At 38.7% G+C, this 24,516-nt stretch overlaps 1 protein-coding gene and 1 long non-coding RNA gene across 10 annotated transcripts in view; one reads left to right on the top strand and one right to left on the bottom strand.

Annotated features, from left to right (window-relative positions):
- Window positions 1–24,516, top strand: part of Ccdc158 (coiled-coil domain containing 158) — a 77,242-nt gene that overhangs the window by 26,719 nt on the left and 26,007 nt on the right. For 8 of the 9 annotated variants that reach the window (XR_002396180.2, XM_021261027.2, XM_087215859.1 and 5 more), the window contains exons 10-18: window positions 5,071–5,190; window positions 6,562–6,759; window positions 7,993–8,475; window positions 12,533–12,722; window positions 14,920–15,072; window positions 18,426–18,538; window positions 20,686–20,844; window positions 22,116–22,208; window positions 22,769–22,894. Coding sequence is in view for 8 of the 9 variants with exons in the window: in XM_021261027.2 (XP_021116686.2) it covers window positions 5,071–5,190; window positions 6,562–6,759; window positions 7,993–8,475; window positions 12,533–12,722; window positions 14,920–15,072; window positions 18,426–18,538; window positions 20,686–20,844; window positions 22,116–22,208; window positions 22,769–22,894 (1,635 nt within the window). In the remaining variant the exon portion in view is untranslated. The remainder of the gene's footprint in view (window positions 1–5,070; window positions 5,191–6,561; window positions 6,760–7,992; window positions 8,476–12,532; window positions 12,723–14,919; window positions 15,073–18,425; window positions 18,539–20,685; window positions 20,845–22,115; window positions 22,209–22,768; window positions 22,895–24,516) is intronic. The other variant, XM_087215862.1, reaches the window with a different exon arrangement.
- Window positions 3,545–8,119, bottom strand: LOC110349957 (uncharacterized). The gene is made up of 3 exons (XR_002396184.2): window positions 7,950–8,119; window positions 3,945–4,104; window positions 3,545–3,839 (listed from the first exon to the last, which is right to left on the bottom strand). It is a non-coding gene; the product is annotated as an uncharacterized LOC110349957 (long non-coding RNA).

Here is a 24,516-nt window from a genome sequence, read left to right as displayed (position 1 = left end):
GAAAAAAAAGAAAACGCCACAACTTTAAAATCTGAACTCACCTGTATTTTCTTACACAATTTGTAATTTCTGTAGCTTTCCATTGTAGGGTGGCTTGGAAAAATTAGTCCTTCTTGAGACTCACTCATTGTTTGCTAATTTTCATTTGTGCTGATCTGTAGTTTCATGTTTCTCAACTCTACATGAGGGCATGGTGGAAATTGTAACAAATAATAAAATATCTATCTAACAAATACAAAAATAGTTCCTAGGTTTTTATAAATATTTGTCTCTTTGGCATTCTAGAAGCATCAGAGGAATGACTGTAAACTTTTCATATCAGTGTTTGGGGATCATATAGATTCAAACATATCAGAACCATTATTTATTCTGTTCTAATTTTGAGAGTCTTCCAGAGTAAGCAGTTAGAAATAAAGAGGGCATATTAGCTCTCCTTAAAAACTGTAGGCCTCCATTAAAACTGTAGGCCTCTGAGCTGTTGATAATAGGGCATAGTGAACCTGACAAACAGAGCCAGCACCAAGTTGATGGTTAACTAGGCTCCTAATAGTAACTCCTTTTAGTTTAGCTAAATGCTAAGAGGTGTGTTTTGGGAGCCCTGAAAGATGATTATCTGCCATGTTAATATATATAATTTTATATATATATAATTATATATATAATATATAGTGTAACTGAACAAGGAAAATAAAACAAGTTAATAGAAAGGATTTTGTTTGGGGGGGCTCACAAAAATTCTATTGTTATGAAATCTTTTATACAATTAATACAGCATGTAAAAAGCAAATTCTTCTGCTTATTTTCTTTTATTTTTATATACCTTGACTTCACATGGCTAAAACCTATTAAAGCCTTAAAAATCTATTTTATTTTATGCTGCTTCAGTCTACATTTTATTATGTACTAATCAGATAACAGTAAGGAAGAATGATATTAAAAATATATAAAAACTAATTAAAAATGAGATTTGTGCTGGGCATGGTGGTGCATGCCTGTAATACTGGCACTTGGGAGGCTGAGGCAGGAGGATCACTGCAAGTTCAAGGCTAGCCTCAACTACATAGTGAGTTCAACCAGTCTGTACTGCATATGAGACCCTTTATCAAAAAACAAAACAAAAAAGAGATTTGTGTGGAAAAAACCCTTAAAGGATGCGTTGATATTGAACCTCAGTGTATTTTATCAGTGACAGTATTTCTCCTGAGGTCAGATTCCTACATTTAAATAGTGCTGGGCTGGGGTACAGCTCAGTGGTAGAATGCATTGGTTGATCCCCAGCATCCCTCAGAAATGTTGTTATTGTAAAAATAAAGTGTTTACTATTTCAAAAAAAATCAGTGATGTGACAGGTCTGAACAAAACTGTCCCAAGTAGAATACATGAATTAAAACTCATTTAGGAGGATGTTTCTCTTCAGATTAACAAAAATATTTCCATATTGGTAAAAATAGAAATTGTGGTCAGAGAAAATTTTAGATGTAGTTTTTGTAGCTGACCAAAGTGTTTTATTGTAATGCTATTTTCTCTTCTTCTCTCCATTTTAGGAGAACCTCCTAGAATTCCCCTTTTTGAATTTGGACCAGTAGAAGCTGTCACTATTGGCTCTGTAGACTTGGCTTTACTCTTAACTTTCGCTTTTGACAACAAAAACACTTTATGATCTTAATTCTAAGTTTATTTTCCTACTTTGAAAGCATTTCGGGCTGAATTTCATGCTCTGAAGGTGAAGATTTCATGGCACTGGCTGGAGCTAGTCCCTGTGCTAGAAGAGGCTGAGCAGACACTTGGCATAGCTGTTCCAGTGCGCCTTCGTGCTGGCCTGCAGCAGCCCTTCCTGTGCCATGGCTGTGTCTTTTTGAGCACAGAAAAAACAAAAACACCTACCAACATGGCAGCACCAAAAAACTCGCCCAAAACAGAATCTTATGTGATTTGATACGATTGCTAATATTCCTAAAATCAATGTGACATTGGAATGAGACCCCCCAGTACTCATTTGTGCAGTGATCCAAACCAAAAAATGGATTCAAAGATGGTGAAAGGGAAAACCAGTGCTATTACCTCAAAAGAAAAGAAAAAGAAAAAAATTTTACCGTATCTCAGATGTCAATGTTTTTTCTGGACATTTTAAAAGGTAGTATTTTTCACAGCTGTTTATATCAGCTCAGCTGCTACTTTAGTGGTTTTCCCTTTCACTCTCCATTTATCTTTTTGATTAATTCATATAAATGTTTTTGCTCTAAAAAGTGAAAGGTAAAAGCAGAGCTATAGCAGCTGAGTCAGTACTGACAAGACCAAACTGTTTTCCCGCAGGGGTCTGGAGGGGCTTCGATACTTAATGAGCAGATGGAAAGATAAGACTTCATTAACTTGCTCACTTTTCTTGTTTTTCATTTTCTTTCTTTTTTTTTCTTTCTTTCATTTTGTTCTTATAGATTTTACCATCAAGTCTGATGTTACGAAATGGTCAATCCAGAGTTTTTTAAGTAAGAACCTTAAAAAAGCAAATTTTAAGTTTTTACGGCAAAAATACAAATAATTTATTTGCTCAAGAATAGAAAGGGTTTATGTCAGGCTGAGAGGAGAAAATGTTTGAGTTAGTCATCTGATTAACTTAAATTGTTCTTGTTAAAAATTAATACCTCACAAGACAGGGAATACAAAATTTCGGCTGTATTGATACTGCTTTTGTGTAAAGCAGCATTAGAAACAGAATGTAGAAGAACAGAGAGATGATCTAGAGTACTCTTTTCAAATCATGCACACACACACAAAATTGAGGCTGCAAGGCTGTGACAGAACCTGGAGCAGAACCTGAGGCATTTGGCCCTTAGCCTGATCTGTGCTTCTCAGATCACCGCTCCCCTACTTGCCCACTCCTGGCCTGGCACACAGAGCCACTGTGAAACGGAAGTCTGTGGTTCTCCTAGCTGGCCTTGATGGCTTGACTAAGTGTGTGCTTTCTTAGTTCCTGATAATGATAGAACCAGAGGCTATGTCCACTGATACTGTTCATTCATCTTGCTCAGAAAATTACTTAAGCTAACAATGGTTAAATTTTAAAATGAGGTGGGTTTTTTTGTTGTTTGCTTGTTTGTTTTTCTGTGTCCCAAAAGGAGAACAAGCATGGAAGTTTTTTGATTTTGGGGTTTTTTTTGTGTGTGTGTGTGGTACAGATAATTAAACCCAGGGCCTTGTCCATGCTAAGCAGGCACTCTACTTCTGAGCTACATCCCCAGCCTCAGCATACCTTTGTATGGGATTATTATAGTCAAGGAACATATTTTAATCAGTAACTTATCATTGTATGCATTATTAATTCCTAAGAAATACTTTTTATAGATAATATACACTCAAATACAAAGTCAGTTTAAAAACACAGGCAATGTAAAATATTAAAATCTATATCCTGAACTGTGCAGGCTGGGATACTATACTGTAGGTAAATGTGAAACTGTTTGATAATCCTACATTAGTGCTTAAGTCACATGTGTATGTATAAATATGTAGAGATATATAACTTCATGTATTCACACTTATCATTTATCAGCGATAGTTGGATATATGTATGTATATATAATATGATTAATTATATTTGCATTAATGAAGATTTTAAATGAACCTGGTCCAAGTAAAAATAAACTAGAAAATTATCAACAAAAAGTTTGTCTTGGTTGTATGTTCCCTGGTTAAAAAAAAAGTTTAATCACAATACATTTCCAAACTAAGCTTTATTCTTGACGTAGAAGATTTGGGAGCATACCGACGAGAAGCCTTAGAAGAAAGAAGTGATATGTAGCATTTGTGCAGATATAAAAGACTTCTTCTTCCTGGAATTCCTGGAAAGTAGATGATAGAATAGTACTATAGGTATTACAGTTAAACATCAGGTATCACTTTATAACAGTGAGTACTGACATGTTCTCATTTTAATATTTTGTTACCTGTTATGTTATTGTGTGACTCAGCTAAAGTCCAAACTAGAGTCTTCCGAACCTGAGATCTCAACTCAGATGGTGTTGTATGGAAGATGGTGGACAGTGGGGGCCCCATTAGCAGTGAAGCAGCCTCTGACCTCTGCTAGTGGTGCAGCTGGCTGGGAACCTAGGAAAGGAAATGTTCTGCATCCGTTTGTACAATAGCAGTGGTAGAGTAGAATAGAGTTCCCTCTTCATTCAAACAAATCACAAACAGCTGCCTTGTCAGTGAGAAGAAAATATGCTTATAACAGTCCTTTAAAATTGGTACTCTTATTCCCATTTTATAGTTAATGAAAATGAGGATTTGAGTGGTAAAATAAAATTGTCCAACTGTAAAATATATATTCACATATCAAAATGTAGTGGCTAATGTAACTTGTTATTCTTTTATATCAATGCATTTTATTCTTGAACCTCTGATATTCTAAGTCAAAATGGCTTTTCTAACATAATCCAGTTTGTTAGTGTGGGCTCTGCAGAATGTTATTTATGTCACGGTAGCTTCCTATTACATGTTCCCATGTAATATGTGCCTTCCAAATTACATGTTCTCATCCTTGACCTGAGTACCCATCACATGGATATACTCAATCTGTGAAGTTAAATGGACTGTAAACATATGATTTATAATTTTCTGAGTTATTCTGGATTTATCTATAATTGTTATATCTAAACATGTTTTTAAAAGTTAATAAATAATACTTTTTTGAGGTTGAAAAGACCAAATTACAGAACATATCTTGAAGATAAATGTTGGCTAGTATAAACATTAGATGTGTTACAGACAATGCTCAAATCCAGTGCTACCAAATATTTTATTTTGTCTAATTTCCCTGGCTAAATACTGCATAGATTTTTTTTTTCTGGTATGGGGGATTGAACTCAGGACCTTGCACTTGTGAGGCAGGCACAGTGCCCTTGAGCTAAATCCCCAGCCCAATAATCCATAGATCTTAAGTTTAGAAAACTTTGTGAAACATAACACAATAAACTTATTTTTGCCCTCCACGTAATACCAATTCTCAAAGATGTTTGTTTTCTGTGATCCACCAACATAGTCAGACTCTTTTCGACTTGTATTTTTTTTTAGATAGAAGAGCTGGAGAAGCAGTTAGTCCTGGCCAACTCAGAGCTCACTGAAGCACGCACAGAACGGGACCAATTCAGTCAGGAATCTGGAAATCTGGATGATCAGCTTCAAAAGCTATTGGTAAGGCTGTACTCTAAAATATGAATGAGATTAATTCTGTGAAGCTTTGCATCAAAACATTTTACAAACTAGTTTCCTTTATAAAATTACAAATTTTACAAAATATCCATGTGTATGTACAACAGTATTCTAGACACTCTTCATGTGCTGCATATAAAATATAATACTGTATGCTTTTTTTCATAAGTACAGTTGTTATGGTGTGAAGAAAGGGAATCTTCAAGTAGCCATAGTCTTCTTTTGTTTGTTTTGTTCGTTTTTTGAGACAGGGTCTCACTGTGTAGCCCAGGCTACCCTTGAATTCGAGGCAGTCCTTCTGCCTCAGCCACCCCCCCCAAGTGCTGGGATTACAGGTGTGTGCCACCACGTATGGCTTTGCCATAGTCTTTCAGGTAGAACTATATTCTAATTGAAGTAGTGTTGAGTGTTGATTTTAAAGCCAAATAGCATTCAGAACACAAATTGTGTATGTAGAAATTCTGAGGAAGTTTGAAGGAATTTTTAGAAACAGACAATGGGATTATTATGGAGGCTGCAGAGCCTGTCCTCTATTAGAGGCACCACAGGCTGAGAGGCCTGGGAAAGGTGGTGCTGGGTTCAGCAGAATATTTTTCTCTCTCTGCCCAGCCCCAGGCTAGACATCCTGCCTGGCTGCTGGAGCCACCATCATTCAAGGCTGCAAGGGCTGAAGGGCTGTGGGAAAGGAGGAGCTGACAGCTGTGTGCCAGCCACTCTGCACTTTGGAAAGTTCCCTCCCCTCTTGCCTGAACCTGAACCCTCTTGCCTGAACCTGAACCCTCTTGCCTGAACCTCTGTGACACCCACAGAGTGCTCCCCAGTGTTCTTGTGCTCTCAGTACAGGATTTTTGTTCCTTTCACTGGGTGTTTAAGTGACTAAAGAGGGAAGCAATTCTATATTCACAGCTCAGATGTCCCTAGTCTGCCATTTTTTTGGGAAAGGAGTTTGAGACAGGGTCTCACTATGTAGCCTTATGTACTCTCTGTGTAGCCCAGGCTGACCTTGAACTCATGGCAGTCCTCCTGCCTCAGCCTCCTGAGTGTTGGGATTACAGGCCTGGGCCACCACACCTGGATGCCATTTCTGAAGCAGTATAACAAATTAGCATTGTTATTCCTTTAAGCTTTTGAGCATTTGTTTATTACAGGAGCACACTTGGCAGGCAGGACAATGTCTTTGTTCAAAAATCCAGAACTTAAAAACAAGATGACTTCTTAAATCAAAGGCATTTTCCTTTTCAATGGATATTATTAGAGGTCCAATCCCTTGAGATTGACTTGTAATGCTAAAAATGTCAAGTAAGCAAAATGTTAACTTAGGTTTCTAAGAACTTATCGCTTTTCTTGTTTTAGGCAGATCTACACAAGAGGGAAAAGGAGCTGAGTCTGGAGAAGGAGCAGAACAAGCGTCTGTGGGACCGAGACATGGGCAACAGCATCACCATTGACCACCTGCGGCGGGAGCTGGATGACCGGAACATGGAGGTGCAGCGCCTGGAGGCCCTGCTCAAGACCATGAAGAGCGAGTGCCAGGGCCAGATGGAGCAGCAGGTGGAGTATGCGGCCTCTGCCGGGGGACATATGTTTGCTGTCCACTGGTTGAAACTTTCCTTTTTGTTTTTGAAATGGGGTCTCAGCCCAGGCTGGTCTCAAGCTACTTAGCCCAAGGGCTCTTCCCAGTTTGGCCCCTGGTAGCTAAGACTGCAGGTACACTGCTACACCTGCCTTGGACTTTCTCATATTAGTGTTTTATTATAAAATAGCTCTATGATAGAGCTATGGATTCTGAGAACAATTTTTAAAAACTTTGTTTTTATTTCCCTATTTTTGATTATTTGTTAAATGAAACATTTTAGGCATTATCTCAACTGTATATTATTGAAAAACTTAAACTCTTATCCCAATGCTTTTTCGTTTTCACATAGAAATTGGTAATCTACAAATTCCTTGTTTCTAGTACAGAAAAGGACCAAACTGTTGGAAAGTCCAAGGAGCACCAGGCTTGGAGGTTTATAACAGATATATTTTGGTTTGGGGTTTCTCCCAAATGCGGTGGCCCCCTGTCCATCCCCTGCCCTGTACCAACAGGCTGCTGAGTGCATTCCATCAGAGCACATGAGCAAAATGGGGGCGGCTTTCTTGCCTGTAGATCACTGCGGTGCTGAGAACACAATTCTAATGCTGGTGACACCCACAGAGGCACACAGACCACCCCACACTAGGAAAGCCAAGTAAAGGATCCCATCTTATCTTAGACCAAGGCAAAGCTGTGTCCCTGTCCTCTGGCCTGACTTGGGCAGGAAGAAAGACACAGAGCAAGTGTAAGCTAGGATCATCCCTATTTCCAAACCAGCACGAGAGGACGTGAATGTGGGTTGGGTAACAGCCCTTCTTTTTCCCTCACAGGTAGAATTAAGAGGGGAATTGGAAGGAAACAAAATGAGAGCAGTTCTTATCACCCTCCCTCCAACCACCACTATTGTTGTCTTAATCTAAAGTAGTACAGAAATGACCTCAGAGGGAACTTCCCAGGTTTCCCAGCCTGAAAACCATTGTGGAGAAGCATCATTATTTCATTAAAGTCTCTCCACTATGGTGTGAGAGAGTACAGTGGGGTGTACACAGGCTGTTCATCTAAGATGTGATGGTAAAGTAATTCTAGTTAGTGTACCTACACTTCATCCAATCTAGAATTTCACGGCTCGCAGCTAACTTGTCCAAGCCCCTGGGGTTACCTGTACCTGTCCTCCCAAATCCAGGAGGCTCTCTCTTGTCTCCCATCAGATGGCAGCGATCCAGGGAAAGAATGAGAGTCTGGAGAAAGTGTCCTCCCTCACTGCTCAGCTCGAGTCCACCAAGGAGATGCTGCGCAAAGTGGTGGAAGAGCTAACAGCCAAGAAGATGACCCTGGAGAACTCGGAGAGGACGGTATCAGACCTGACAGCTTCCCTGCAGGAGAAAGAGCGTGCCATAGAGGCTACCAACTCAGAAATCACTAAGCTTCGCTCCCGCGTGGACTTGAAACTGCAGGAGCTGCAGCACCTAAAGACTGAGGAGGAGCACCTGCAGCATGCACAGACTGAGTGCGAGGCCCTGCGGCTGCAGATGGCAGGGAAGGACAAAGTGATCGAGATTCTGCGCCAGCAGATTGAAAACATGATGCAGCTGGTGGGCCAGCATGGACGCACAGCGGGGGCTATACTGGTAGAAAAGGCCCAGCTGGAGAAAGAGATAAATGATAGGAGACTGGAGCTGCAGGAGTTTAAGGTCTGTATATCTGTGTTGCTTTAGCATCTGAAATTTCTTTATTTCTCATAAACAAGTATGGCCTTAGTGAAAAGGAGCTCTTGGTTTCTGAGGATCCTCTGAAACAGAAAGTATTCATATCTATGTACACATGTGTGGTTTTTTTGAGAAAGGATCCATGGTTTTATCAAATTCTGAAAGGAGTGATGGCCCAAAATTGAGAATTTTCTACTGCTGAAGCTTTTCTTGATTATACTTTTTTAAATGGCCAAATTCACCATGAAAATGACATATAAAGGCTTCTCAATAGCCAGCCCTACAATGAAAACTTTAGAATAGCTTTGGATGCTGGGGAAACATAACAGGAGAGAAAGGATGATCATTCTGCCTTCTTGCTGAGGAAGATGAGTTGCTAATGTTCTTAAGGCAACAAATGCAGGAATCCTACTGAGTCTTACACTCTAAAAGTTAAATGAATTTAATCATCACAAAAACCTTCTGAGGGAGGCACTTTATTATCCCACTTTACAGATGAGGAAACTGAACACAGCAATGTGAAGTAACTTGCTTGAAAGCAGTACTCTTTGGGTCTGTATCCGGGGTAGTATACAAGGGCTTCTTAAAATGTACAAGATGTGTTTAAATTTTTAAAAAAGTATTACAGTAGAAGACACACTACCCTTTATTCCCCTCAAAAATACTGCACCTCACTTTAAACACACATATCCCATTGTTCTTGCCATTTTCTAAAGCAGTTCTGGAAGTCCTCTTTCATGAGTTTTTTTTTTTATAAGGTATGATAAAAAATATGATAAATGCTGCTGCCAGGTGCCATCCAGTAGAAAGGCAGGCTCATGAAAACATTTTGGTGTTTCCTCATCCACCTTATTCACCAGATCTTGTACTGTGTGAGTCAGAAAAACAATGAAAGGCAAAAGTTTTGAAGTGAGTCAGGACATGGAGGTAGCCACAACAGCACAACTAAAAAAAAATTATGAAAGAGGACTTCCAGACTACATCAGAAAGTGGCAGGAGTGATGGGATAAGTGTGTTTAAAGAGAGGGAGGGTATTTAGAGGGGAATTATGGCAGTGTGTCTTTTACTATGATACCTTTTTTTTAAGTTTAAACACTCATCTTAATTTTTAGTTTTTGATCATACTCCATTAAGTGAAACTGCAGACTTTTCAGATCATTTAGTTCTGCCATTTTCTCTTGATCTCATTGTTGGTCTGGCTAAAAGCAGCCAGCAATACTCATGCTGCAGCTTGAACATTGGGTTGCCTTGAAATATGCTCCACCAGATTAATAAGTCTACCAACTTTAAATTCAACTCACACAAAGCCTTAGAACATGGGCGATATGTAAACAGATTTTCTGCCAGAGTATAACACACATGGCTTCTAGTTCAACTGGCAATGGAGTCCTTATTCCCAACTGAAGCCTACTGAGCCTGGCCTTTAATGTCCATGTTCCTGTTAGCATTCTGGTCTTCTGAGCTCTAGCTAGAATTATCTATGCAGCTCTGTTTCAGAGTTCTAAAGAGCTTCTCTAGCCCACATCACCAAAACTTTGCAAACTTCTCCTGCAGACCATTTCCAAAAACTTCCAAACTATGTGGTCAGGTACAATCACAGCAATAGCCCCGCTTCCTTGGTACCAGTCTTCTGTATTAGTCATGTACCAGTCACTGGGACAAAATACCTGACACTTTCAACTTAAAGTAAGAGAAGTTTATTCTAGCTTAAGGTTTTTAGAGGATTTAGTTCATGGTTGACTGGCTGTAAACCAGAATGGAATAGAGGAAGAGCATGATGATGGAGGACAGCTGCTTACCTCATGGCCTCCAGGAAGCAGAGAGAAAGGGAGGGGCCAGGGACAAGAATACACCCTGCTAGGTCATGCCCCCCAGGGACCCCCCCCCCCCCACCGTCTTCCTACCACTCCCTACCTCTGAATGCCTAGACTTCTGGGAGACATTTTAGATCTAAACTAGAACAGACAGGAATTGGTAAACAATTGGGTATTAGTGTGAGGGCAAGAGAAATACTCAGCCAACTTTAAGGCTTCAAGCTTATACGTGTGAGAGACTGGCATCATTGTAGTGCTCCTAATAGAAGAACCAGGAGGAAGTTGAGAGGAAACATCCTCTGTGAAGGACTAGGAATGCTTTGGTCAAGAGTTTGTAGAAGCATAGAAGGTGGGAATTTCTGACAGTTAGTTGGAAATGCTAAATTAGAATTTCCATATTCATATTTTCTATTCTGTTCAAAAGAGCAGATCCAACTACCTTGAACCACCCTAGTCTAAGCTACCACCTTCCTCATTTGCTCTTCCCATCATCTTCTGGCTGGCTTCCATACTTCTACTCTTACCCCAAGCCCACAACTGTTTATTCTTTGGACAGGAGCCATAGTTACAGTTTTAAAACATTACATCACTTCCAGTGACTTCTTATCTCACTCAGAATGGAGTCTCAAGTCCTTAAATTGACTCTGTGGCCAGGTTGGTCCCCGCATGGGTCCCAATCTGACCTCATCTTCTATATTCCTCCAGGTTCACTTCATTTCAAGCATACCGATGGCATGCTTCTCCTGTGCCTGGAGCTCTCCCCCAGCTGCCCACTGAGCTCTTTCATCTCCTTGAGGTGTTTGGGTTTTTTTTGGGTTTTTTGTTTGTTTGTGGGTTTGTGGTTTTTTTTGAGACAGGATCTTTTTTTTTTTTTCGATACCAGGAATTGAACTCAGAGCCTTGCACTTGCCACTTGAGCTACATCCCTGGCCCCAATGAGACAAGATCTTGTTGTGTAGTTCAGGCTGGCTTACTGTGTAGCCCAGGCTGGCCTCAAACTCACAGCAATCCTCCTGCTTCAGCCTCCCAAGTGCTGGGACTACAGATGTGCACCACATGCCTGGTGCCTCCTTAAGGTTTCTGCTTAGATGTCAGCTCATCAGTGAGGCCTTTCCTGACCAACTGTATCAGGATCCCTAAGACTACTAACCCTAAGTTGGATGATTCTCTGAGAGGACTCATGGGACTTAGCCTAGAGTCACACTCATGACTATGATTTATTACAGCAAAAGGAAACAAAGTAAAATTGGCAAAGAGAGAAGGCAGGTGGGCACAACCCAGAGAAAACCAATCTTCAGGCTTCCCAGAGTCCTCTCCTAGCCTAGTTACACAGGACACACAATTTCCTGGCAAGATACTGTGAGACCACCTATCAACTATGGCCCACAGAGAGTCTCATTCAGGACTCAGTACCCAGTACTGGGGCTGGTCATGTAGGCACCCTTCATCTGGTACATAGGCAGGTTCCAGCCTCCCAGAAGAAGGGCAGGTGCTCAGCATAAGCGTGTGGTTTGCATAGACAGCTGTGACACTGAGCCCCTCTTAGCACTGGGGACAGGTGCAGTCCAAGTTCCCAAATGCCAGCCCAGGGCCGGCCTTGTGGTCAGGCCTTTCTCAGACAGCATCAGGCTGCTATCTAAACACTTCTTTGCATGCCAGCCATTGTCAAGTAGCAACCCCCGACCAGTGCGTTCTCACTCCCTCCTTTTTCATTCTTCTTGTCACTTCTCTTACCTGAAATTAAACATATTTGCTGTCTGTTTTTTCTCATTGCAGGTACACATGAGGGCAAACACATTGTTTAGTTTGTTTACCGCTAGCCAGTACTAGGACTAGGGTAAGGCAAGAGAGTCAGCTGGTTGGAGGTTCTATTTACCTTCCCTAGTCCTGGCCTGCTTCTTCATCCTGACATGTAAAATAGTGCCTGCCACAAAGTAGGCGCTCAATATGTATTTTTGAATGAATGAATATAGAATAGAAATAATGAAAGGTTGTGACAAATGATACAGGGAATTGACATCTAAGTTTAAAAGAAAGGTGAAATATTCCATTTGCCCCCACTTGTTATCCCACTTATTATCAATGCTTTATAATGCTTTATAATGAAATTTGGTGTCTTGAGAAATAATGAAAAAATACTAAATACAGATAGAATACAAATGGTATCAGTTATAACTTGTACATGTCCATGTTTTTTACTTCTTTCTCTATCCCTGCCTTATGTTTAGGTTTTAAAAGATAAGAAAGATGCCAAGATTCGGGAGCTTGAGGCCAAAGTGAGTGACCTGGAATTGGAAAAGGTGAAACTGGTGAATGCAGGCTCTGAGCGGCTCCGGGCTGTGAGGGACATCAAACAGGAGAGGGATCAGTTACTAAATGAGGTGAAGAACAGCAGGAGCGAGCTGAACAATCTTTCAGGTATGTTGATTCAGTTCCAGTCCTACTACAGTACAGGAGTCCTGCTAGAGAAGGCCAGCACAGTTCCAAAGGAAGGGTATCTCAGCTGACATTGCAAATAGAGATGGTTATGCTGCCCAGCCAGCAAGTCCCATACTGAGTTTCCAAGAAAAGGGTGAGATATCCAGATGTCAGGAAGGCACATATTCAGCACAAGTCATATCGTTTGCACATTTTTTTTATGGAAGTAGAAACCTTGAATCAGGCAGTTTGATTGGAAGTTCAATAATGAAGTGAAATGTGTAGAACTTATGTAAGCTTATTGAAGGGAAAAATCCAAGGCCTTACATTAAACAATGAAACTACTAGCTTATAATTGGTATAGTCCAGTATCACATACTTCGTATGCATGCACACACACAGAGTGAGTAACTACACCGGACAATAGTCAGTTTTAGAAAGACTTCAGTGACACAGTCTAATGGAGAGTCAGACCCCTAGAGAGAGTGGAGCCATGGGCTCACAGTACAGTGACATGTACTGCACACAGAGATGGCACTGACACAGAGAATACTAGCCTCCTAAAGGAAGTGATGTCTGGGTTAGGCTTGAAAGAAGGAAAGGTATTTGGCAGATGAATGAGGTGGAAGGACATTCCAAGCAGAGGTAACATCATGGGCAAGAGTTTGAAGGTGTGAAAAGCACAATATGACCTCAGAAGTGTTACTTGGAGCAAAAACACAAAGGAATGAAGTAGAGCCAGAAGTATGGAGCCAGCAAGAATGTTAAGTACTGTAGAACACTGTTGCAGCAGGTGAATAAAAGAAAGAGAGGCTAAAGAGACAGATAACAGCCAGTTAGAGGTCTTCACAGTAGTCCCAGGAAATATGAAAAATTGAAGGAAGGCAGTGACAGTAAGAACAGATAAGAATTAAGAATATTTTTAGATGTTGGATCAATAGGACTTAGTGATCAGAGGAGTGAAGTCTAACTCTTGGGTTTGTAGTTTGTGGTGTTGGGAGGACAATGCTAGTAACAAATAAGGAGGAACCTAGGGAAGGGGCATGCTTGAAGGCCAAAATGTGAGACCCTTTGCCTTGGGCACTTGGCTTTGGGTGGCACTGGGATAACTATGTGGAGATGTCTGGGTAGATAGAGCTAGATCTTTGTTTTCTTTGAGTATAAATCTATACTATACATACATACATAGATAAATATAGTAGACAAATAAGTGAGTGTGCCTATCCTAGTATATTGAAAGATGAATTTTTGCTAGGTAGTTTGCTAAGTACTGGAGAAGTACAGATAAAATGATAAGATAGGACTAGGGGTGCAGCTCAATGGGAAAGCACTTACCTAGCATGTAAAAAGCCCTGAGTTCACTCCCCAGAATCTCAAAAAAAAAAAAAAAAAAAAAAACGGCATATGACAGTCAAGTTAAAAAAATAAAAATAAGCCAGTTGGGATTGTACATGCTTGTGATATCAGCATTGAGGGAGACTGAGGCAGGAGAATCACAACTTCAAGTCTTACCTGGGCAACTTGGCGAGATCCTGTCTCAAAATTTTAAAATTTTTAAAAAGGTCTGCAGACATATCTCAGAGATAGAGTACCCCTGGATTTGACCTCCAGTACCAAAAAAAAATAAATGAAAGATGATAGATAGATAGATAGATAGATAGATAGATAGATAGATAGGTAGATGAAAATAAAAATTTAAAAGGACACATGGTAATCTCAGGTTACTTTATTTTAGTGTGATAGAGATTCATCTAACTACAGATAGTGGTGAAATCTGTCATGGTGGATATAGTCATCCAAGAAGAAGATTTAAGATGAAAGAGAAGTGAGCTTCTTTTGCAATGGTTTGGGAAAGACAATAAATAATAAATGAATAGAGGAGGAGGATGATCCATTCAAGCAAATAAGAAGAGAGTCCTGCAGATCCCTGGCAATGTCTATGTCCATCTCATTTCTGTAATAAATGGAGAAGTAGCTAAATGAGTTCTCTTCCAGCCTCTAACATTCTGTAATCATTACTTACAAATATATTTCATATTAGTGGGATAGAAAAAAGTAACCATCAGGGCCAGGGATTTAGCTCAGTGGTTTCGCTGCCTGCTACGCAAGCACAAGGACCCAAGTTCGATCCCTGGTACCAAAAAAAAAAAAAAAAAGAAAAAAGTAACCATCAATTATTGATAATTGTTTTATATAGAGGACTATGAAGTCTTAAAAAGAAATTTTCGAAACAAGAGTGAGGAAATGGAAACTACTACAAATAAACTGAAAATGCAATTAAAATCTGCGCAGTCTGAACTAGAGCAAACAAGGAATACCCTAAAGTCAATGGAAGGAGCTGATGGTCATGGTATGTTCTGTTTCCTTTCTTTTCTGTTTGTAATTCCATTGGCCTCGATTATTAAAATACAGAACCCACCACCTCTTCACTGTGCCAGGTGATGTGAGCAAAGCTCAGCCATAGACACTGATGGTGGTTGTCAGGTAGCACTAGTTCAACTTGGCTTTTAAGAAAACTGCTTAATTTAATCCTTAATATATCTAAAATCCCTGAAGTATCTGAATCTCCCTTTTCTTCTGTGGCTATTTCAATAATTTTAACAAATTTCACTATATGGAAATGTCAACTAATTATTTTTAAGGTATAAATATGTCATTGATAATCTCTATTCAACCTATTTTTCCCATGTGCATTATTTACATCAACTATCTACATCATGTATAGATTTATGGCTAACTAGTAGTTCCCGTTTTCTTTTCTGTGATAAAAATAGAAGGAGTAGGGCTGGGGATTTAGCTCAGTGGTTTCGCCGCCTGCTGCGCAAGCGCAAGGACATGAGTTCAATCCCCAGTACCAAAAAAAAAAAAAAAAATAGGAAGGAGTGGGCTGTGGGTGCAGCTCAGTGGCACAGTGCCTGCCTGGCAAGCACAAGGCCTTGAGTTCGATTCCTGGTACAAGAAAAAGAAAGAAAGATAGGAAGGAGTCCTGGTAATGGAACTCGAGGATGAGGTGTACCTTGTCATCCCCTGGATGTGTTCCCTTTGTCCCTTACTGCCCACACTGACCCAGATAGGCATTATCTTAATGATATTAATGAGTATTATCTCATTGCATGGATGTGGTACTGTGTTCTTTCAGTTTTTCCTATCGTTGTTATGGCTATGTTAGCATGTCTCTGGGTTGAGTCTGAGAGTTTTCCAAACTGAACTCACCCCACTCGCTGTAGCATTCTCTCTGACTCCCATCACAAAAAACAAATTTTTAAGCCGTGCCAGAAAGAGCCATGAGTAGCATTTGTTAGGCAGAGACAGAAATTATAGGACACATTTGAGGGGCGTGTGGGCCTGCAGAGAAATGAGACATATTATAGTTTGGGACTGGGCACATTTATACTTTTCTCAAGGGAGTGAAAAGCTAGGGAAAATGTGCCCACCCATACCCCAACCTCCCCCTCAAAAGGGTCCCAGCCTAGACTCAGCAAGTATGGATTTTTTTTTTTGGTGCCGGGGATTGAACTTGGGATCTTGCACTTGTGAGGCAGGCAGTGGAACCACTGAGCTAAATCCCCAGCTGGATTTTTTTTTTCTTTGCTAGGGGATTTAAACATTTTCTGGATTCACTCAACCTGTTGTTTACTTTCTTAATTGAGCCAATTTATAGGCTTCCAGTGATAGGTCTGGTAGGGAAGGTGTATACATCTGGCCAAGTTTATTGACACTGGGACTGTCCTTAGGTCAGGGCCAGCCTCCTATTTCTTAATTTCTTAATTGAGCCAGTTTATGGCCTTAAGAGTGAATTTGGTAGGGAAGAGGTGTAAATCTAGCCAAGGAATGTTGGCATGGGGCTGCCTTGGGTAGCTTTGGCTAAGTCCTGGTCCTAAGTCCTAAGTCTTCTTAAAAATATAATTTTTAGTTATGATTTCCTTGTCTTCCTTCTACCTTTTATTTCTCCTATCCTACCTGAAGCTGACTGTAAGAATATTTACCAAATTAAAGTACACATTTTTCTGAGCTGGGGTGTAGTGCAGTGGTTGAGCACTTACCTAGCATTCACAAAGCCCCAGGTTCAATCCCGAGCACTATAAAAAAAAGAAAAAAAAAAGACTAAAGTATACATTTTTTATTTCTCAGTATTTTTTAGTGTTAAAAGACTTACAAGGTATTTTGGTAGAACATGTACTAAAATTGGAATGCTACACAAGAGAGCACTGTAATCCAAGTGCAAGGGTGACATGTACCTTCTAAACTGCTCCTATTTTGTGTGGTACTTGGCAGTTTGGCTATATTAGTTAACATTAACAAAATGGTGGTGTTTGGAGAGATGGCCTAAAAGGTCCATTCTGGTTCCGGCTCTGTAACCAGACCCCAGGGAGTATCCCTGTCTCAGTACCCTCAGACATCTCCAAAGCCACTGAGTCCCTGCTGCTATTATTATTATTATTATTATTGTTATTATTATTATTATTATTTTAGAGGATTTAGCTCAGTGGTTCCACCACCTGCCCCGCAAGTACAAGGACCTGAGTTCGGTCCCCATTACCAAAAAATAAACAAACTAAAAAATTAAAATTAAAAATTAAAAAGGGCTGGGGCTGTAGCTCAGTATGATGGCCCTGGGTTCAATCCCCAGTACTGCAAAACAAACAAACAAACAAAAAACAGTTTAAACTAAAAAAGATTTGTTTGAGAAAATTAAGACCAACCATGACCCACTGAATCAAACCAGAATTCTTCCAACTGGTGAGCAAATATCAGACTTTGGATTTATTAATAAATCAACACACTGTGCCTATATTAACCCTGTTTCTGTTTTTTACCAGATTCAATATAAGGACCATACCTTGCTAATAAGAAGTCAGACCTTTCATTTTCTCTGCTAATTTGTTTTTAATGAATTGTACATTTTCTTTTTTCTTTTTAACCTGTAAGCTAAAACCAGACCCATTTCAAAGCAGTGGCATTTTTAAACCTCTTTTCTCAACTAACATTAAAGAAAGAAAACCATAGGGTCTTCTGACTGAATTCTTGAGGAAGGTTAGGCTTTCTATATCTTTGCAATGGCCTGTGATGTCTTAAGTCTTCTGTGCCTCAGACTTGACTAGAACCTTCTCATCTTATCGATAGTTTTCCAAAAGTAATGTGTGTGCTTCTGGTGGCAGTCCTGCCACGGAGATTGTAGTGAGTTTCTACCATGTGACACTGACTGTAAGACTGACAATTGAATGTTTGTGGTATCACTGGAATCTTTAAGAAGATCATTATTAGTAGGTGTCTTAAGGTATTTTAAATATCAGTTTCTGAGAAAAGTATTTTAGCAACACTAAATATACATTATTCCTTATATCAGAAGGTATTTTTATATATGTATTTCCTGTATATATGAGTTTGGTCAGTATTATTGTTACCTTTGGAAATATGGCATCTTATAGTGGTCAATGAAATTAATTCCAGTAGCAGAAAGCCCAAGAGGCATAAATTTTGCCAGCTCAGAATCTCTGGGTAGTTGCTGAAAATTGTTATATTCCACTGTTGTGAATCCAGAAGGCTTTTGTCTCTTGAAAATGCCCAAGTGCTCTGAAGAATATTACTTGTCACCTTCCTATAAATTACCGTAGCAAACCACAGTACAAATCTCAGTGGCCTCTTAAACTTTTTAAGGGTTAAAAACTAAAGCACAGATTTCTTTTTTTCCCCCATCACCAGCTGTGAAAGTGGCAGTGGGTATGCAAAAGCAAATCACAGCCAAAAGAGGTCAGATAGATGCCCTTCAAAGCAAGATCCAGTTTTTGGAAGAGGCCATGACAAATGCAAATAAGGTAGGTCCCTGTCCCACAGTGGGGGACACCAACATGCTCACTCATTAATATACTGCAGGACAGAATAGGACACAGCAGAGATGCAGAGTGCAGGGGCAGAAGCAAAGCTTACTTATGACTGAGAGAAGGGGAGGCAGGGTTCCTGAAGGAGAACTGGAGCAGGTTAGCTAGTGTTTTAACTATAGGAAATGGTCAAAGGACATGCCTGGTAGAGGAGAGAATGATTATAAACAAAGTACACCCAGACCTCCAATTCTGTTACACTGTGACGTGTATGTTCCTAAAATCCACTGTGCTATTCAGAATTGTGCAGTAAAACCACAGTTTATGGAAACAATGGGATTAGCAACACCACATTACACAAATTTCATCTGGGACACAGAAAAGTAGGAACCTAGTCAAAGTGGTAGCGCTGTTTTATATATGTTAAATAGTTAAGAAATATTATAATAAGTACAACCCTTTATCTTAAAAACAATTAGAAGTGTGTTGTGAAAATGTCCGTGAAGGATTGTACCTTATGTATTACTATGAAGGGTGTCTGGAACACTAGATATAATGGATGTGGCTCATAATTTGAGGTAAACTAAGGCACATGGCAGGTAACTGTGTGTGTGTATGTGGGCATTTCATGTATTCTTATGCAGGTCTGTGTAGTTAGGTGCATTTTCTGCATTGAGTTATGTTCTCTTGAAAAAAACTAGTATTCTGGTTGTGCATAAGGCAACGTGAAATTGCTATAATCAAATGTTCTCTGATGTCAGTCACTTTGGAGCAAATTTGCATTTTCAAAAGATTTTTATTAAAGAATTTACCATAATGGAAGTGAGAAAGTAGAAAATAGTAAGATCAACTAAAGTAATCATTACCCATCATGAGCCACCAGAATATAGCTAAATATTAACAAATATACATACGTACATTTGTGCAGTCATCATATGAACTTTCTTTCTCTCGTTTCCTTTTTTTCTTCCCTTCTTTTCCTCTTATCCTGAACTTAATCTTTCTCTTTCTCCTCTCATCATTTGCCTTTGGAAAACTAAAGCAGTGCTTATCCTCCCTGCTTGTACTTAGGGCTGTAAGAGGTGACTTCCTGCTCCCAATCAAGATGCCTGTCCCTACAAAAGGAAAGTATTCAGCACAGCTCATGACATTCTCTCAGACAAAAGGGAGGAAGCCTGTAAAATTAGTCTGCCTTTCTTTGTGAAGCATATTCTGATCACCCTAATTGGAAGAGAAAAAATCATTTGCTATGAGATGTGTATGCAGTGGCAACATCTACCTACCTTATTTATTTTGAACATTTTCACTGTGAAAAAAATATGGCAGCTCAAAGAAATAAAGACTCAAAAAACTGATTCTATATTTTACCTCTGACTGTTCCATAGTGCTTTTTTAAAGAAACAAACTGCTTTTGGAAATTTTTGTTTAATGCTGAAGACCATTTTATCAGTAAGGTCATTTTTATCACTGTCCTGCCAAGTGACTTGAAGGCAGGAACTCTCATTTATTTTCATGTCACATAGCTTAGAATGGATATTTTTGAAATGAATAATCCTTGAAATAAAATAGAAACCCACAAAAATTTCAAATAAATCTTATTTAAGTCTCTTATTAAAATAAATTTCAGTAAAATGTGTATGTGATTACTCAATCCCAATTTACCAAAACACTGTCTCTTTGGTATGACACACAATTACTTTATAGTTTGTAAATTTCTTCACAGACTTAACCTAAAAAGAAGTAATCAGCTGGGCATAATGGGGCATACCTATAATCCCAGCACTCTAGTAGGCTGAGGCAGGAGAATCACAAGTTAAAGCCCAGCCTGGGCAAATTAGTGATTTAGCAAGACCCTGTCTCAAAATAACAACAACAAAGACTGAAGATGTAGCTTACTGGGAAGGTCCTGGATTCAATCCTCAGTAGAAAAAACAAACAAACCTAGTAATAATACTAATAGGGATGAAAATACAGAATATGTCATAACACAATTTTGGCAACTCCCAACCCTGCCTCAGAGTAAATGGCATATGTGTTAAATGTTTCTAATTTAGGATCCTCTAATAAAAGTTTTATTTTCCATGCCTCTCAGCATCTATGTCAGCAAATTATTTCTGATATTTTTTTCTCTTCTATAATTGTAGGAGAAACATTTTTTGAAAGAAGAGAAGAATAAACTCAGCCAGGAACTGAGCACTGTTGCAACTGAAAAAAACAAGATGGCTGGGGAGCTGGAAGTTCTGCGGTCTCAGGAACGCCGCTTGAAAGAAAAGGTTGCTAATATGGAAGTTGCTCTTGATAAGGTAGTTATTAACCACATAAGTAAGGTAATTATCACCCAAACAGTTATTAACTGGATAGAATTTGTATTAGTCACTTTCCTGTCACCAGAACAAAATACCCAACACTCACAACTTAAAGGAGAGAGGTTTATTTTGGCTCACAGTTTCAGCCCATGGGTGGCTGGCTCCAAGGCAGTAATGGCACAGTGGAAGGCATGGCAGAGGAAAGCTGCTCACATCATGGCAGCCAGGAAGCAGAGAGATAGGGAGTAGCCAGGGACAAGAATATACCCTTCCAGGTCACACCCCTAGTGACCCACCTCCATCCAGGCCCCACTTCCAAACATGAGACTTTGGGGGGTACTTTTAGACCTCAGCCATAACAGAATTGTTCTGAATGAAAGTTCTGTGTAGGTGGGACTGAACCTGTCAACTTCTATTGTGTCCCAGTCACCTAGCACAGGGAAAAGCTCTAGCACCTAGAGGAGGCTCTTCTGGCTTTGAAATAGTCATATTGCATACTGTTTGCCAAGTTACCTTTTCTAGGTTAACACAGTCACTGCAGCAGAAAGATCCTCCTGATATCTTTAGTGGCCCAAGTAAGTAAAAATGCCTCAATGAGCACTAACTTACATTATAGAATGACCTTGGCAGTAGATAGAATATGGTCTCTTTTTAATGTCAGTAAAATGATAAGGTAGTGCTAATGTCTGACACCTTGTGGGCAGAAAGTGCAGGTAGAAAACACAATTTAAAGAATGAGAAAGATCAGTGACACTATATTTATCATTATAATTTATTAGAGAATGATAAATCTGTCTTCCTGTTACACAGTGGAAACTGTGGAAGCCTAAAATCGTAGCTTGATTCCCAAGAAATCAGAGCCTTTGTGGTTAGATAAAACAATCTGTGGTCCCACTATGCCAGCTTTGTTTCTTAAAAAAAAAAAAAGGCCTATATTGACTCAAGGAATTTCAGTTGAGGTTATGTTGTATGAATTTTTATACTTTGCTAATTTTCTAATTTGCTCATTCCATCCTTAGGCCAGTCATGCTTGTGAGTGCTCTCCATATACTAAATGCTGTGTAGACGCTGAGGATGCAAAGAATAAGGATCCAGTAATAGATCATTGGAATGTAGTGTACCAGGGTTGGGTGGGTTGGTTCCTGGAAGAGATGGCAGCTTTACAGTTATGACACAAAAGAGCATATAGAGTGGAGGATAAAAAAATAACTAAAAATCTGTTTAAAAAAAGAATGGAGGATAAATCAGTTGTGGTTGCTTGATTGTAGGCATCTTTGCAGTTTGCAGAATGTCAAGATACAATACAGCGTCAGGAGCAGGAATCTGTACGCCTAAAACTTCAGCACACTTTGGATGTAAAAGTAAGGTTTTTTCATCATAAATAGTAATTTAAACAGCTAATGCTTTTGCCTGATACGCTTTTATATTTCCTTTAGATACCTCACTTATATTTATATGTACTTTCAGTATTATCTGATATTAGCAATTATAAAATCTGTATAAACATTGTTACACACTCTACAGTCTTTTTTACATGTGCTAACAAATTGAAGCACCACACTTTATTCTCAGTTGATAATAAATGAAACACAAACAGTTTCACAGGTACCTGACCTGAGTGAGGTCACCTTGTGGAAGTGTTTTCAACACATAGGTGTTTAAGCAAGGGCAAAGACCCAGAGAGCTAGGGTGTTTGCCTTGTTTGAGGAGTAGCAAAAGTGATGTAATCTCTAAGATAGCTATATTTCTTAAAAAAAATAAACTACACTGAAATATGTATCTATTTTCAGAACTATAAAGTTGCAAACATGTTTTAAATTCTTGGTAATAAATTTTGTCCGTGAAATTAAAAATGCATTTTGATTTCACAATTCTTTGTAGTTATATGTTGCCATTATTTTGCTCACACATTGTTTTCCAGGAGCTTCAGGGTCCTGGATTTACTTCAAATTCTTCAATGAAACCACGCCTGCTCCAGCCAGCCTCTTTTACCCGTACCCATTCTAATGTACCGTCTTCCCAGTCTACAGCCAGCTTCCTCTCGCATGTAAGTAACTGCTTTTCTGTTTCATGATGCCAGGGATATGATATGTAAGTAATCTTAAGTTGAGAAAAATTTCTTTAAAACATATTTAAAACCAGCATTTTTGGTTGCTAGATTTTAGATTTATACATTTTTCTAAAAATCCAGTGATGTCCATATGAATTAGAATGTTTTCTTAACTAGTTGGTGTTTTTTTTAAGAAAAATAAAATTGAAATAGTCAGTGGGTTTAACCATAATTATCATAGTAAAGTATTTAATACTATTCAGTTCTTTGGTTATTTCCATCATAAGCATTTTCAGTTTACAAAGCAAACACTGAGATGGCTAAAATAGGCATCACTTCAAATGCCAAGGGCAAGTTGGTGGTATATTTTAATATTCTACCAAGATGAAAATTATTTGATAAATATTGTTTCCTCATGCACTTATTTATAATAAATATTTTATTAATCATAAAACATGTTTATTTCTTTCAGTTAAAATGTTAATAACTTTGGAACTTTTTTAGTTTAACATTGTAACTTATAACTCAAGAAGAAATATGCACAATGTAAAATTCAGGCTTTATCTCCTTGAAAATATATAAATTGAAGGTATATAAAGATATATATATATTCCTTGAAGATATGTACATTCCTTATAAACAGTATTTAGCTCTAACTCTTAAAAAAGAGATGCCATAAATCATATGTGAAAATAAGTTTTATTAGTTAAGTCTGATTTTTTTTTAACTTTTTAAAAATTTTAATAGTACATATTTGCGGTACATACAGTTTACAGTCATATGGGGGAGTGAGTACATGTATATAATATAGCTTGTTTATTTTTTTTAATCCCTTCCCCTTCCCTCTCCCCTCCCTCCCTCCTCTCTAATTCCCCATCCTGATTTTCATTCTTTAATTTTTTTGAAAATGCATGACAAGGTCTTTAATTGTATTTGTAAATGATTATTGATATACCAAATAACAAGTAACAAGTTCTTGAGTCCTATCATCTAGTAAATTTTTTGTTTTGTTTTGTTTTTGAGACAAGGTCTTACTGTATAGCCCAGGCTGACTTCAAATTTGTGATCCTCCTGTCTCAGGCCTCCTGAGTGCTGAAATTACAGGAGTACACCACCACTCCTGGCTTATCTAGTAATTTTGGTTAAGATAAACTAAGGGCAGCCCAAGCAAGTATACTATATTCACTGTACTAATCCTTCCTCAGAATATACTACTTTAAGGCTGGCTGTTGCTTCATACAAGTTACAAATAAACTATTTACCACTTTTTCATAGGTAAAGTCCCTGACCTTCAAGAAAGTACAAGGGGAAAAAAGTTATTTAATCCCTTCATTTCTATAAAGAACTGTTTTTTTCTTTTTCCTACTAAATCTAAGAAAGAAAAAGTCAACACTGATATACATATTGCTTGAGCTAAAAGATATAGGAAAACAGATAACATATACTCATTAAATTTCTCAGAAATATGAGGTAAAAAGATGAAATCTTTGAAGAAAGTACTAAGTTTTTCCAAAGAAGCTAAATATGCTACTCTACAAAAAGTGGAGGAACTATTATACAACATAAGAAATAATTTAATGCATTTCATAAGAATAGAAATTGACTTTCCTAAAGCTTCA

The sequence above is a fragment of the Heterocephalus glaber genome, unplaced genomic scaffold (assembly GCF_053883595.1).
Source record: "Heterocephalus glaber isolate CG9 unplaced genomic scaffold, H.glaber_assembly_v1.0 deba00001454, whole genome shotgun sequence".
Lineage (NCBI taxonomy): Eukaryota > Metazoa > Chordata > Mammalia > Rodentia > Bathyergidae > Heterocephalus > Heterocephalus glaber.
Note: the sequence above shows the minus strand (reverse complement) of the source record. Positions and strands in the feature narration are given on the sequence as shown.